The following is a 15,793-nucleotide window of genomic DNA, read 5'->3' as shown; positions in this document are numbered from 1 at the left end:
TAATAATAATAATAATAATAATAATAATAATAATAATAATAATAATAATAGTGAGAAATTTATCCATGCCAAATTTGAGAAAGAAAAAAGGGCAAAATTAACACAATAATGCATTTGGAAGTAATAAAAAATCTTCCCTAGTTTTTAAGTGAAGTATTTACTGTAAATCATGTTCGAATTAACTTGTTTAAAAAATATCAGATTTTCAAACACTAGCGCTATCTTTCAAGCCATGTGCATTACGCATCCCTGTCACTTACCCCCAATATCTCATCACTCTGCCCCATCATAGCTGTACTCCCCAGCTTTAGCTCCTCCTTTTTCCCCTTCCCCTCCTCTCACTCTCCCTTCCCCTCCGCTACTCATTCTCCATTATTGCTCTCTTCATTAGCCCAGCTCCTTTCCTTTCAACAACTGTGCCATCACGCTGCTCAAGGTGAGTTAGCCTCTTTTCCCTTACCTTTCTATTGACTATTTACTTTTATATCACGTCTAATTTGGCTTTCAATCTTTTCATTAGGTCTCCACGTTTCCATACTGAACTGGGATTCGTAACGTTGATTCAAATTATGATCTTCACATGACCACATTGTTGGCTTCAAAACCACCTGAATTGTTGTTGTTTGAGTCATCAGTCCATAGACTGGTTTGATACAGCCCTCCACGCCACCCTATCCTGTGCTAACCTTTTCATTTCTACGTAACTATTGCATCCTACATCTGCTTGTCATATTCATATCTTGGTCTACCCCTACCGTTCTTACCACCTACACTTCCTTCAAAAACCAACTGAACAAGTCCTGAGTGTCTTAAGATGTGTCCTAACATTCTATCTCTTCTTCTCGTCAAATTTAGCCAAATCGATCTCTTCTCACAATTCGATTCAGTATGATTCATTCATGATTCGATCTATCCATCTCACCTTCAGCATTCTTCTATAATACCACATTTCAAAAGCTTCTATTTTCTTTCTTTCTCAGCTGGTTATCGTCCATGTTTCACATCCATACAATGCCACGCTCCACACGAAAGTCTTCAAAAACATCTTTCTAATTCCTATACCAATGTTTGAAGTGAACAAATTCCTTTTCTTAAGAAAGCTCTTCCTTCCTTGTGCAAGTCTGCATCTTATGTCTTCCTTACTTCTGCCATCGTTAGTTATTTTGCTACCCTAGTAACAATATTCATACACTTCCTTTAAGACTTCATTTCCTAATCTAATATTTCCTGCATCACCTGCCTTCGTTCGACTGCACTCCATTACTTTTGTTTTGGACTTATTTATTTTCATCTTGTACTCCTTACCCAAGACTTCGTCCATACCATTCAGCAGCTTCTGGAGATCCTCTGCAGTCTCAGATAAAATAACAATATCATCGCCAAATCTCAAGGTTTTGATTTCCTCTCCTTGGATTGTGATTCCCTTTCCAAATTCCTCTTTGATTTTCTTTACTGCCTGTTCTATGTAAACATTGAAAAGGAGGGGGCACAAAGTGCAGCCTTGCCTCACTCTTTTCAGGATTGCTGCTTCTTTTTCAAAGCCCTCGATTCTTTTCACTGCAGACTGATTTTTATACAGATTGTAGATAAATCTTTGTTCTCGGTACCTGATCCCAATCACCTTCAGAATCTTAGCTTCGTCCAGTCAACATTATCGAGTGCCTTTTCTAGATCTACGAATGCCATGTACATGGACTTGTCCTTTTTGATTCAATCTTCTAAGATCAGACGTAAAGTCAGGATTGCTTCACGTGTTCCTACATTTCTTCTGAAGCCAAATTGATCTTCTCCCAACTCAGCTTCAACTTGTTTTTCCATTCTTCTGTAAATAATACATGTTAAAATTTTGCAGGCATGAGTTGCTAAACTAATGGTGCGGTAGTTTTCACACCTGTCAGCACCGGCTTTCTTGGGAATAGGTATAACAACATTCTGCCAAAAATCGGATGGGACTTCTCCTGTCTCGTACATCTTACACACTTGGAATAACCTTGCCATGCTGGTTTCTCCTAAGGCAGTCAGTAATTCAGAGGGAATGTCATCAATTCCAGGTTCCTTGTTGCTATTTAGGTCACTCACAGCCCTGTCAAACTCTGACCTCAAAATTGGGTCTCCCATTTCATAAGCATCAACAGCCTCTTCTTGTTCCAGAACCAAATTATCTACATCTTTACCTAGATACAACTGTTGGATATGTCCCTGCCATCTTTCTGCTTTGTCCTCTTTCCCTAGAAGTGGCTTTCCATCTGAGCTCTTAATATTCATACACCTAGATTTCCTTTCTCCAAAGGTTTCCTTGACTTTTCTGCATGCAGCATCTACCTTTCCTAGGATCATAGAACCTTCGACATCCTTGCACTTTCTATCCACTTGATTCTTTAATTGTCTGTATTCTTCTCTGCTGTCTTCTATTATAGTATTCTTGTATTTTAGTTGTTTATCAATCAGGTCTTGTATCTCCTGAGTTATCCACTGATACTTTGTTGATCTTTTCTTCCTTCCTAACATTTCTTCATTTTTCATGACTGTCCACTCTTCTTCTATTGTTCTATTGTGTTTCCTTCAGCCTTTTCATTTAGCCCTTGTGCAACATATTCCTTGAAACAATCCCTCACATTCTTTTCTTTCAACTTGTCTAGATCCCATTTTTTGCATTCCTTTCTTCAATTTCTTCAACTTCAGATGGTATTTCATGACCAACAAGTTGTGGTCAGAGTCCACGTCTGCTCCTGGGAAAGTTTTGCAATCCAACACCTGGTTTCTGAATCTCTGCTGAATCATAATGAAGTCTATTTGATACCTTCCCATGTCTCCAGGCCTCATCCACGTATACAGCCGTCATTTGTAGTATTTGAACTAAGTATTGACAAGGACTAAATTATGATCGATGCAAAATTCAACCAGCCCACTTCCTCTTTCGTTCCTTTGTCCCAATCCGAATTCTCCTACTGTATTACCTTCTCTTCCTTGACCTACCACTGCATTCGAGTCTCCCATCACAATTAGATTCTCGTCACCTTTTACATATTGTATTAAACTTCTATCTCTTAGAGAAAGGATAGGAATGGTATGAGGGGGAGTATTCATTCACGTGAAAGAAGAATGTGTAAGTTATGAAAAAGTTAAAGATGACAAGCACGAAATTCTAGAGGTAAGGCTCATTTGTAAAGATAATAGGCAACTAGATGACTTTGGAGTGTACAGACCGGGAAAGGGTAGCGAAGATGCTGATTCAGAATTATTTGATAAGATAATTAGCTATGTGGAAAACAATAAGGAAAGGAACGTAATCGTAGCGGGTGATCTAATTTACAAAATGTCAATTGGGAAGGTAATGCAAACGACAGGAAGCATGCCCAACAAATGGCAAATAAGTTAATATGGGAAGGGCACCTGATTCAGAAAGTGATGGAACCAACTAGAGAGAACAATATTCTGGATGTGGTGCTGGTAAAACCCGATGAGCTCTATAGAGAAACAGTAATAGAAGGTATTAGTGATCACGAAGCTGTTTTTGTGGTAATAAAAAATAAATGTGAAAGAAAGGAAGAGATTAAAATTAGGACTGTTAGGCAGTACTATATGGCTGATAAAACAGCCATGAGGGAGTTTTTAATAAGTAACTATGATCGGTGGAAAACGGTAAATAAAAATGTAAACAGACTCTGGGATGGGTTTAAAGCAATTGTTGAGGAATGTGAAAATAGGTTTGTACCTACAAAGGTGGTAAGGAATGGTAAAGATCCACTATATTATAACAGGGAAATAAAGAGACTAAGAAGAAGGTGCAGGTTGGAAAGAAATAGAGTTAGAAATGGCTGTGGAAGTAAGGAGAAATTGAAGGAACTAACTAGGAAATTGAATCTAGCAAAGAAGTCAGCTAAGGATGATGGCAAGCATAATTGGTGACCACACTAATTTTAGTGAAAAATGGAAGATTATGTATAGGTACTTCAAGGCAGAAACAGGTTCCAGGAAGGGCATTCCAGGAATAATTAATCAACAAGGGGAGTGTGTATGCAAGGATCTTAAAAAGGCAGAAGTATTCAGGCATCAGTATGTAAAGATTGTTGGTTACAAGGATAATGTCCAGATAGAGGAGGTGACTTAAACAAAAGAAGTACTAAATTTTACCTATGACAGCAATGACATTTACAGTAAGATACAAAAGTTGAAAACTAGAAAAGCAGCTGGAATTGATGAAGTTTCGGGGGATATACTAAAGACAATGGGTTGGGATATAGTACCATATCTGAAGTACTTGTTTGATTTTTGTTTGCATGAAGGAACTTTACCAAATGAATGGAGAGTTGCAACAGTAGCCCCTGTATATAAAGAAAAGGGTGATAGACATAAAGCTGAAAATTACAGGCCAGTCAGTTTGACATGCGTTGTATGTAAGCTTTGGGAAAGCATTCTTTCTGATTATGTAAGACATGTTTGCAAAATGAATAAATGGTTTGATAGAAGGCAGTTTGGGTTTAGGAAAGGTTATTCCACTGAAGCCCAACTTGTAGAATTCCAGCAAGATATAGCAGATATCCTGGATTCAGGAGGTCAGTTGGACTGTATTGCGATTGACTTATCCAAGGCATTTGATAGGGTAGATCATGGGAGACTACTGGCAAAAATGAGTGCAATTGGACTTGACAAAACAGTGACTGAATGGGTGGCTCTGTTTCTAGAAAATAGAACTCAGAGAATTAGAGTAGGTGTCCCTGTAATAATTAAGAGGGGAATTCCTCAAGGCAGTATTATTGGACCATTATATTTTCTTATATATATCAATGATATGTGTAAAGAAGTGGAATCAAAGATAAGGCTTTTCGCAGATGATGTTATTCTTACAGAGTAATAAAGAAGTTACAAGATTGTGAGCAACTGCAAAATGACCTTGATAATGTTGTCAGATGGACTGTAGGCAATGGTATGATTATAAACGTGGATAAAAGTCAGGTTGTGAGTTTCACAAATAGGAAAAGTCCTCTCAGTTTTAATTACTGCATTGTTGGGGTGAAAGTTCCCTTTGGGGATCATTGTAAATACCTAGGTACTAATATAAGGAAAGATCTTCATTGGGGTAATCACATAAATACGATTGTAAATAAAGGGTACAGATCTCTGCACATGGTTATGAGAGTATTTAGGGGCTGTAGTAAGGATGTAAAGGAGAGAGCATATTTGTCTCAGGTGAGACCCCAACTAGAGTACGGTTCCAGTGTATGGGACCCTTTCCAGGATTACTTGATTGAGGAACTGGAAAAAATTCAAAGAAAAGCAGCTCGATTTGTTCTGGGCGATTTCCGACAATAGAGTAGCGTTACAAAAATGTTGCAGAGTTTGGGCTGGGAAGACTTGGGAGAAAGGAAACGAGCTGCTCGACTAAGTGGTATGTGATATAGATGTTGATTCCCATAGGGAATCTGAAATATTTGTCCTGAATGAGCAAATTTATAATACCAATATAAATGGTCCGTTATTGGACATTATAAATTTTCCAGCTAGCTCATTCTTGGTTGCCAGCGTTTCGCCCTCATGTGCTAGGGTGGGCTCATCAGTTGGTACCTAGCACACTTACCAATACGCTGGCTAGTGCATACCGTGGAGGCCACTACGTAGGCTAACTGGAGCCACCGGCAGTGCCAATGCACTAAGAGACTTTGTCTCATCACTAAAAATTGATGCCTGCTTGGCCATCAGATGATATAGATGTTGATTCCCATAGGGAATCTGAAATATTTGTCCTGAATGAGCAAATTTATAATACCAATATAAATGGTCCGTTATTGGACATTATAAATTTTCCAGCTAGCTCATTCTTGGTTGCCAGCGTTTCGCCCTCATGTGCTAGGGTGGGCTCATCAGTTGGTACCTAGCACACTTACCAATACGCTGGCTAGTGCATACCGTGGAGGCCACTGCGTAGGCTAACTGGAGCCACCGGCAGTGCCAATGCACTAAGAGACTTTGTCTCATCACTAAAAATTGATGCCTGCTTGGCCATCAGATGATATAGATGTTGATTCCCATAGGGAATCTGAAATATTTGTCCTGAATGAGCAAATTTATAATACCAATATAAATGGTCCGTTATTGGACATTATAAATTTTCCAGCTAGCTCATTCTTGGTTGCCAGCGTTTCGCCCTCATGTGCTAGGGTGGGCTCATCAGTTGGTACCTAGCACACTTACCAATACGCTGGCTAGTGCATACCGTGGAGGCCACTGCGTAGGCTAACTGGAGCCACCGGCAGTGCCAATGCACTAAGAGACTTTGTCTCATCACTAAAAATTGATGCCTGCTTGGCCATCAGATGATATAGATGTTGATTCCCATAGGGAATCTGAAATATTTGTCCTGAATGAGCAAATTTATAATACCAATATAAATGGTCCGTTATTGGACATTATAAATTTTCCAGCTAGCTCATTCTTGGTTGCCAGCGTTTCGCCCTCATGTGCTAGGGTGGGCTCATCAGTTGGTACCTAGCACACTTACCAATACGCTGGCTAGTGCATACCGTGGAGGCCACTGCGTAGGCTAACTGGAGCCACCGGCAGTGCCAATGCACTAAGAGACTTTGTCTCATCACTAAAAATTGATGCCTGCTTGGCCATCAGATGATATAGATGTTGACAAATATTTCAGATTCCCTATGGGAATCAACATCTATATCATCTGATGGCCAAGCAGGCATCAATTTTTAGTGATGAGACAAAGTCTCTTAGTGCATTGGCACTGCCGGTGGCTCCAGTTAGCCTATATTTCAGATTCCCTATGGGAATCAACATCTATATCATCTGATGGCCAAGCAGGCATCAATTTTTAGTGATGAGACAAAGTCTCTTAGTGCATTGGCACTGCCGGTGGCTCCAGTTAGCCTACGCAGTGGCCTCCACGGTATGCACTAGCCAGCGTATTGGTAAGTGTGCTAGGTACCAACTGATGAGCCCACCCTAGCACATGAGGGCGAAACGCTGGCAACCAAGAATGAGCTAGCTGGAAAATTTATAATGTCCAATAACGGACCATTTATATTGGTATTATAAATTTGCTCATTCAGGACAAATATTTCAGATTCCCTATGGGAATCAACATCTATATCATCTGATGGCCAAGCAGGCATCAATTTTTAGTGATGAGACAAAGTCTCTTAGTGCATTGGCACTGCCGGTGGCTCCAGTTAGCCTACGCAGTGGCCTCCACGGTATGCACTAGCCAGCGTATTGGTAAGTGTGCTAGGTACCAACTGATGAGCCCACCCTAGCACATGAGGGCGAAACGCTGGCAACCAAGAATGAGCTAGCTGGAAAATTTATAATGTCCAATAACGGACCATTTATATTGGTATTATAAATTTGCTCATTCAGGACAAATATTTCAGATTCCCTATGGGAATCAACATCTATATCATCTGATGGCCAAGCAGGCATCAATTTTTAGTGATGAGACAAAGTCTCTTAGTGCATTGGCACTGCCGGTGGCTCCAGTTAGCCTACGCAGTGGCCTCCACGGTATGCACTAGCCAGCGTATTGGTAAGTGTGCTAGGTACCAACTGATGAGCCCACCCTAGCACATGAGGGCGAAATGCTGGCAACCAAGAATGAGCTAGCTGGAAAATTTATAATGTCCAATAACGGACCATTTATATTGGTATTATAAATTTGCTCATTCAGGACAAATATTTCAGATTCCCTATGGGAATCAACATCTATATCATCTGATGGCCAAGCAGGCATCAATTTTTAGTGATGAGACAAAGTCTCTTAGTGCATTGGCACTGCCGGTGGCTCCAGTTAGCCTATGCAGTGGCCTCCACGGTATGCACTAGCCAGCGTATTGGTAAGTGTGCTAGGTACCAACTGATGAGCCCACCCTAGCACATGAGGGCGAAACGCTGGCAACCAAGAATGAGCTAGCTGGAAAATTTATAATGTCCAATAACGGACCATTTATATTGGTATTTTAAGTGGTATGTTCCGAACTGTCAGTGGAGAGATGGTGTGGGAGGACATCAGCAGACGAATAAGTTTGGATGGTGTCTTTAAAAGTAGGAAAGATCACATTATGAAGATAAAGTTGGAATTCAAGAGGACCAATTGGGGCAAATATTCGTTTATAGGAAGGGGAGATAGGGATTGGAATAACTTACCAACGGAGATGTTCAATAAATTTCCATTTTCTTTGCAATCATTTAAGAAAATGCTAGGAAAGCAACATATAGGGAATGTGCCACGTGGGCGACTGCCCTAAATGTAAATCAGTAGTGATTGATTGATATTCTTTCGATTCCCTCATCATCTGCTGAACTAGTAGGCATATAGACCTGCACTATTGTGGTGGGCATTGGTTTGGTGTCTATCTTGACGACAATAATTCTTTCACTATGCTGGTCGTAGTAGCTTACTCGCTGCCCTATATTCTTGTTCATTTTTAAACCAACTCCTGCATTACCCGTTTGGTATTGTGTTGATAATTCGGTAGTCGCCTGACCAAAAATCCTGTTCTTCCTGCCAATGTACTTCACTTATACCAACTACATCTAACTTTAGTCTATCCATCTCCCTTTTCAGATTCTCTAACCTACCACAACGATTCAAACTTCTAACATTCCACGCTCCGACTCGCAGAATGTCAGTATCCATCTTCCTGATGATCGCCCCCTCTCGTGTAGTCCCCACACGGAGATGCGATTTGGGGACTAGTTTACCACTGGAATATTTTACCCGGGAGGAAGCCATCATTCATATAAAGAGAGAGCTGCAAGTCCTTGGGAGTTAGTTAGGGCTGTAGATTCCCGTTGCTTTCAGCCGTGTAGCAGTATTAACACAGCTAAGCCATGTTGAGTGTTATTACAAGGCCATATCAGTCAATCATCTAGATTGTCGCCCTTGCAAATTCCCAAAGGCTGCTACCCCCCTTTCGATGAACCATTCCTTAGTCTGGTCTCTCAACAGATACCCATCTGATATCGTTGCACCTGCGGCTCGGCTATTTGCTTCATTGGGAGACGCAAGCCTCCCCACCGCAGCAAGGTCACATGGTTCGCAGGGAAGGACCACCTGAATTAAGTCTGTTAAATACTGCAACTTAAGCGAACAAGGTTTATTCTTCCCACTGATAACATAATGTTACCTTATGATCTATGCACCTCAAGCTGGACTATTCTTTTGTTTATCGAGACTCAAAAACTGAGATACCTTCTCAAAAACTTTTATATTTCACGGTCAGACGCACCACATTATTTCAACTGGTTATAATCTAACAGTGACTTTATAGCTGCTGTCATGTGTTTTAGATGGTGTTGTATCATACCTTAACAATTTTGTTTCCTTCTCTGATTTGCTTCCATTGTTTTAACTTATCACAATTTAACTTTTAACATTAGTCCTTGTATTTGCTGTCATGTGTTTTATATTTTAACTAGTCATAGTTTAACGTTTGTCTTGTAGGTGCTATCATGTGTTATACTATATATTGCTATTTGATAAGTTGTATTTTGCTAAATTGATTCGCTGACTGTTGATGACGTGCAATGAGCGTCGAAACTAGTACCAATCTTCTTTAAACGTTATGTGATATATACTCACATCAATAAACATTCATTGTATTGAAAAGGTGGACTTTTAACATTTTCATTTTACTGTAACATCACAATATATCACAACATGACTGCAATTCTACAAACAAATGCCTGCAGAAGGCAAGAAGTGTGCATGTAAGCCCAGGTCTCCAACATTTTCACCATCTCATACATTAGTGTGCTGCAGGAACTCACTACACAGAATTGTGTTTCGTGAACAACAGAAGGTTGGGAATCGCTGCATTCAGGGAATCTGGTTGGGTGACCGACTTAGAGGAGGTGGAGAAGGTGGGGAGAGTATATGTCCAAGACAGTGTGGAATCTAACTCAGTTAAGTCACAAATATTAAAACTGTTTCAAAAAATTTAATAGTGTGGCAACTTCTTCAACTACTCTCCATCTTGGAAATATAATATTCCATGAAAATTTTTTAAAGGAAAAAATATACTGCATCAAGAAAGTCTTATAAACTGATTACAACTACCTTTAAATAACATGTGATTATACTTACATAGAATAATACTGTGGCTATTCTGTTTCCTGTTCCAAGGATGAATGAGGGGCTACCGTTCTAGAAAATAGAATTCAGAGAATTAGAGTAAAATAATAATTAAACTTATGTTTTTATGGTCCCACTTTTCAATACTATAACATGCAATGTTTCTATCACATTCTTAATCATGGTTGGAACTAGTTTCGGCCTTGACAAGGCCATCATTAGCCATAACTTAAAATTGTACAAATACATCAAATGACTAAAAACAAAAGCACAAACTCAAATGACATTAAAAGGAAATAAATGAACTATGTTCACAACCAAGATTAAGAATGTACCTAATGTAAACATTGCATGTTATATTATTGTGATCACAGTTCAATACCGAAACGGGAATGCCCTACGAGCATTCACGTTTCATTCATTTATTAAGAGGAACTCGCTAACACCCGGCCGTAAGCATTTAAAACCTGCGCCGAGCGCACAGGCATTGTGGGAACTGCAAGCAAGCTCGCGCTATTCTAGAACACCGGCCAAGGTCAAGCGACGTCACGCAGAAGGTTCTTTCGTGTTCCATAGCATTGCAGCATGAACGAAATGTGATGTCAATATTTCAATAACGTCACCTTGCAGGCAGGAATAATGAACGCTGCTAGCCGAAATTTCATGTCAATCGGTGTAAAGATGGCCAAGATATAAAATTTTCTTGGGGCCCACATGTGTAGCCACGCCCACCGACCTTCGGTAATATAAGCGAATCGCCAGCCTGGGGTAAAGCAGAAAGTGTGCAGTGTGGGCAGTGTGCAGTGTGTGCAGCTGCAGTGTGCCGTAGGCAGAGAGAGTGAGAGGAGTCGGCAGTAAGCCGTGAGTTCAGTGTGTGTGTGCAAGTAAGCACGTCGCGATATAATTCGTCACTCAGTCCGGCTGTGTACTTGAGTTCGGAAACGTTAGTGTTGGAAGCCTTCTCCGTGGGCTTGAACTTTGTGCATGAACAAAAACGTAATTTCGTTTTATCAGTCTGTACGACTGGGCGATTATATTTCGTTTGTGGACTATGAATGTTTCTAGCATAAACTGTGCCCACCTTGATTTCATTTAAGGACTGTGTTTCTAGCATAAACTGTGCCAACCTTGATTTCATTTAAAGACTGTGTGAAAACAGCGATAACGTTTCTAACATAAAACTGTGCCAGCCTTCATTTCATTTAAAGACTGTGTCTATCCATTGAACTGTGTTCGTAATAAAACTGTGCCAGCCTTCATTTCATTTAAAGATTGTGTCTATCCATTGAACTGTGTTCGTATTAAAACTGTGCCAGCCTTCATTTCATTTAAAGACTGTGTCTATCCATTTTTCGGAACTGTGTTCGTAATGAAACTGTGCCAGCCTTCATTTCATTTAAAGACTGTGTCTATCCATTGAACTGTGTTCGTAATAAAACTGTGCCGACCTTCATTTCATTTAAAGACTGTGTCCATCCATTTTTCGGAACTGTGTTCGTAATAAAACTGTGCCAACATTTCCTCTTAAAGAAAGTATTAACTTGTGGAATACGGTATCGTCATTTCTTTCCGAGGGACCATGCCAATTCCCATCATAACCTGTTCAGAATCACGTATGATCTTAAGTGCCAGTGATAATCATCTGAAAATTACGACGTAACAGAACTTGGACTGTCGTTTATTTCAACAAGTGTGTGAATATTGTGCTCATGGTGTACAGTGCAGAGACTGTACCCGGTGAATTTAATTTTCTTTGTGAAGTGCCTAATCACTGCACCTCGGAAGGTCCTAGATTGTTTTCGTTTGTTTATTATTCCAAATACGATAATTCCTTCCATATTATTCTCATGGAACTGTGACTCTGACTTTATCCTTGCTGCTAAAGTGCTTTCAACATCATTGACTGTGGGAGCTATTTCGGTGTGCTTCGCCTTAGAGAGGTGTCACACCAGAGTCCCATGGCGTCCGATGCGGAAGCTCCACATTTCCTCGTTCCTGCCTCAGGTTCGAGTCGCCATCAACACTAATACAGAGAAAACACCAACGACGGAAGACAACGCCGACGTCGACCGCAAGACGACGCAGACGCCGCAGGACGACGTCCCCTCCACGCCTTCAAGGAAAACTCTACGATTCAGCTGTAAAAGGTGACATAATTCTTTGCATATCTATTGAATAAACTGAAGGATCCACTTAATCATAATTTTTTTTCACTACCCTTCTCTCTCACTCTCTTAGCATGGGCCGTACACACCTTGTCGTTTCTCATGCTCTCCGATAAACTGAAGTACGGGCGTTCCTGTTTCCATACGGATCAAATACCATTAAGTTTATGTCCTATGAGAGTTAGAGTAGGCGAAGCTTTATCTGTCCCTGTAATAATTAAGAGGGAAATTCCTCAAAGCAGTATTATTGGACCTTTATGCTTTCTTATATAGATCAATGATATGTATGTAAAGTGGAATCGGAGGTATGACTTTTTGCAGATGATGTTATTCTTACAGAGTAATAAATAAGTTACAAGATTGTGAGCAACTCCAAATGACCTTGATAATGTTGTGAGATGGACAGTAGGCAATTGTATGATGATAAACGGGGTCAGGTTGTGAGTTTCACAAATAGGAAAAGTCTTCTCAGTTTTACTTACTGCGTTGATGGGTTGAAAGTTCCTTTTGGGGATCATTGTAAGTACGTAGGTGTTAATATAAGGAAAAATCTTCATTGGGGTAATCACGTAAATATGATTGTAAATAAAGGGTACAGATCTCTGCACATGGTTACGAGGGTATTTAAGGGTTGTAGTAACGATGTAAAGAAGACGGTATATAGGTCTCTGGTAAGACCCCAACTAGAATACGGTTCCAGTGTATGGGACCCTAACCAGGATTCAAGAACTGGAAAAATCCAAAGAAAACCAGCTCAATTTGTTCTGGGTGATTTCCGACAAAAGAGTAGCGTTACAAAAATGTTGCAAAGTTTGGGTTGGGAAGATCTGGGAGAAAGGAGACGAGGTGCTCGACTAAGTGGTATATTACATGTTACAAATCTCATGTTATGGTCTGTATTGAAATGTACTTAAAGTCAAAGAAATAATATAATACTAGATTATAAATTCCACCGATTCAATACATAAGAGTTTTTTATTTAAATTTAAGAAATAGATCTTAACATATTAGTTACAGGGACATGTTTTGCCCATAATTAGGGCATCATTAGCCTAAAAATCTCATACCTGAAAGAATGAAAAATCAGGCTCCTGATTGTTCTTATTCGTACTTTCTAATGAAGGTCTAAAATATAAATAAGAGCATACTGTTGTAGGTACAAATGTCTAAAAAAGACTAGCAAGTGGAAGATAGTAGTTATAAGTACTCTTATGACTTACTCCTATATTTAGTCCTTATTGTATTTTTTATGAAAGTCCTCTTTTTAAATCTGGTAACAAGTAGTGAGTTAAAAGTTCAAATTGAATACGTAAATTGCTGCGTTGAAATGAAATCTGGTAAATATGGTGCCTTATACTGGAGATGGCGAAAGGAGCTTATAATAGCTTAATATTTAGGATAGCATCCGGGAGATAGTAGGTTCGAATCCCACTATCGGCAGCCCTGAAAATGGTTTTCCGTGGTTTCCCATTTTCACACCAGGCAAATACTGCGGCTGTACCTTAATTAAGGCCATGGCCGCTTCCTTCCAACTCCTAGGCCTTTCCTATCCCATCGTCGCCACAAGACCTATCTGTGTCGGTGCGACGTAAAGCCCCTAGCAAAAAAAAATATTTAGGATAAAAGTCACTCTTAGTGGTGGTTAAAATAAAAGTCTGTGTAAGTTGTAAATCTTATGTCAAAAGATAAGACGGCAAACTTCTTAAAGCACTTAGGAGCGAGGACAAGTACTTGTCAAAAACGTAGCTGTATTTATATTAGCAGGTAGACGTGGTTGTAGCTTCTTATATTAAAAATCGAAAGGAAAATGTGTGAGTTTGAGTAGAGCTTGTGGTGTTATGTCTGAAGCAAGAAGAGAGTGAAATGTTAAGGAACAGAATTAAAGGAGGAGAGAACGAAGGAAAAACAATGTGTGTGAAATTACTAACCCCTTTGATAGTTGTGACATTAATTTGGTTGAAGATGAGGTGAGTTGAAGAAAATATGTTGTGTGTAATTTCATTTATCTTTTTGACTATTGTAATGTTAATTAGTTGCCATGGTAGCATTTGAATGACTGACACGCTTGTAGTGTTATATCAATGTGAAATTGGCGGGGGAGTGTGTGAAGGTGTGGGTAGGTTGGGCGGGGTGGTAAGTTTATGTGCTATTGGATGTCAAAAATAGAATTAGGGAAGGTTCAAACTTTTCAATACAAAACCTGTTGTATAAGATGTTCACAACATATTATTTATTCTATTATTAGAACCGGTTTCAATGCTTATTGCGTCATCATCAGCTACAAAATTCAGAAATGGGCAAAGTACATATTACAAATATTGCATAAAAGAATCTTGCATGGCTAAATACAAATGATGGACTGCTTTTCTCCTTAAAGGCTAGAAGAGAATGAGTAAAATATGATGATATGATGTGACACATAAAAGCGTAGTAGTTTGATGAGTGAGCATTGTGCATAAAATTGGTCTGATGCTTTGAACATAAAAGTCTGAATGTGATAATAAAACGATGTAGTAAAAACGATGTAGTAAAATTGTCCACTCTTCTGTTGCTGTTCAATTAAGACACATAAGTCCAGGTCCGATATTATATGAGGTTGGCAAAACCATCAAGAAGATTTAGTCAAGGCCGGGACACCTGATGTTAAGCGATTGAATAAGGTTGATCTTCTAATTAGTCTCAGCTCAACAAGGGTGGTGAATGTTAAAAGAAAGAAAAGAAAAACTAAGTTAGTGAAATGGAACTCTAAATGGAGTCGTTGCCAAGGATGATAGGATATGACACTCACCTTGTTCAGCGTGCTGTGTGTGTGGTGTGAGGAGAGTTGTGACAAGTGAGATGGGTGTGACTGAGGAACGAAGGTAGAGCGAGAGGGGTGGAAAAGGGGGAAGGGGAGAGGAGAGGAGAAGGGTAGGGAGCGGAGTTTAAGGCGGATCAGGAGGGCGGAGTGGTAGGGGTGTAGGACGTAAAAGAGAGCTGTAGAGAGTGTGAAAGATCGATTTTCCTCCCATGGTTTTTATACCTCTAAAGACTTCGATTAGGAAGTCAAAAAGGATATTGGATTTTTCTGAAATTAGGTCTAGAAATTCTCAAAAACATATATAAGGGCCCTTTAATCGACGTTCGATTGGATGTCAGACGATCTTTAAACAAAATCATTAACCTAAAAAACAAAACAACTCCCACTAATAGTAGTTCAAATAAAAAACATTCGAAGAACGAGAACACATTACTAAACTCGCGAAGAAAACTAAAGTTCACAATCTTATCATCACAAAAGCCGATAAAGGCAATACAACGGTTATCATGGATAAATTATTATTTATAAGTTTCTTATTCCGTATTGATTGGATTCAATGTAATAGACAAGAAAAATGTTCCACCGATCAATACATTTATTGTGAATGAATTATTGCACTAGTACCGGTTTCGGCCTATCTTGGCCATCATCAGCTAGCACACAAATTTACAGTCATTAGACAAAATTACAAAGATGTTACGTTAGAGCATCCGGATGTCTAATGAAAAATGGAAGTAAAATATA

The 15,793-nt window shown here is 39.5% G+C and overlaps 1 protein-coding gene across 1 annotated transcript in view; it reads right to left on the bottom strand.

Moving 5' to 3' along the window:
* LOC136859330 (prolyl 4-hydroxylase subunit alpha-1-like) overlaps window positions 1-15,793 on the bottom strand; it is a 642,002-nt gene that overhangs the window by 155,342 nt on the left and 470,867 nt on the right. Inside the window, exon 15 of the mRNA XM_068225777.1 lies at window positions 10,097-10,148. Coding sequence (XP_068081878.1) covers window positions 10,097-10,148 — 52 coding nt within the window. The remainder of the gene's footprint in view (window positions 1-10,096; window positions 10,149-15,793) is intronic.

Source organism: Anabrus simplex, chromosome 1 (genome assembly GCF_040414725.1).
Source record: "Anabrus simplex isolate iqAnaSimp1 chromosome 1, ASM4041472v1, whole genome shotgun sequence".
Taxonomy (NCBI): Eukaryota; Metazoa; Arthropoda; class Insecta; order Orthoptera; family Tettigoniidae; genus Anabrus; species Anabrus simplex.
This window is presented reverse-complemented; position numbering and strand designations above follow the sequence as displayed.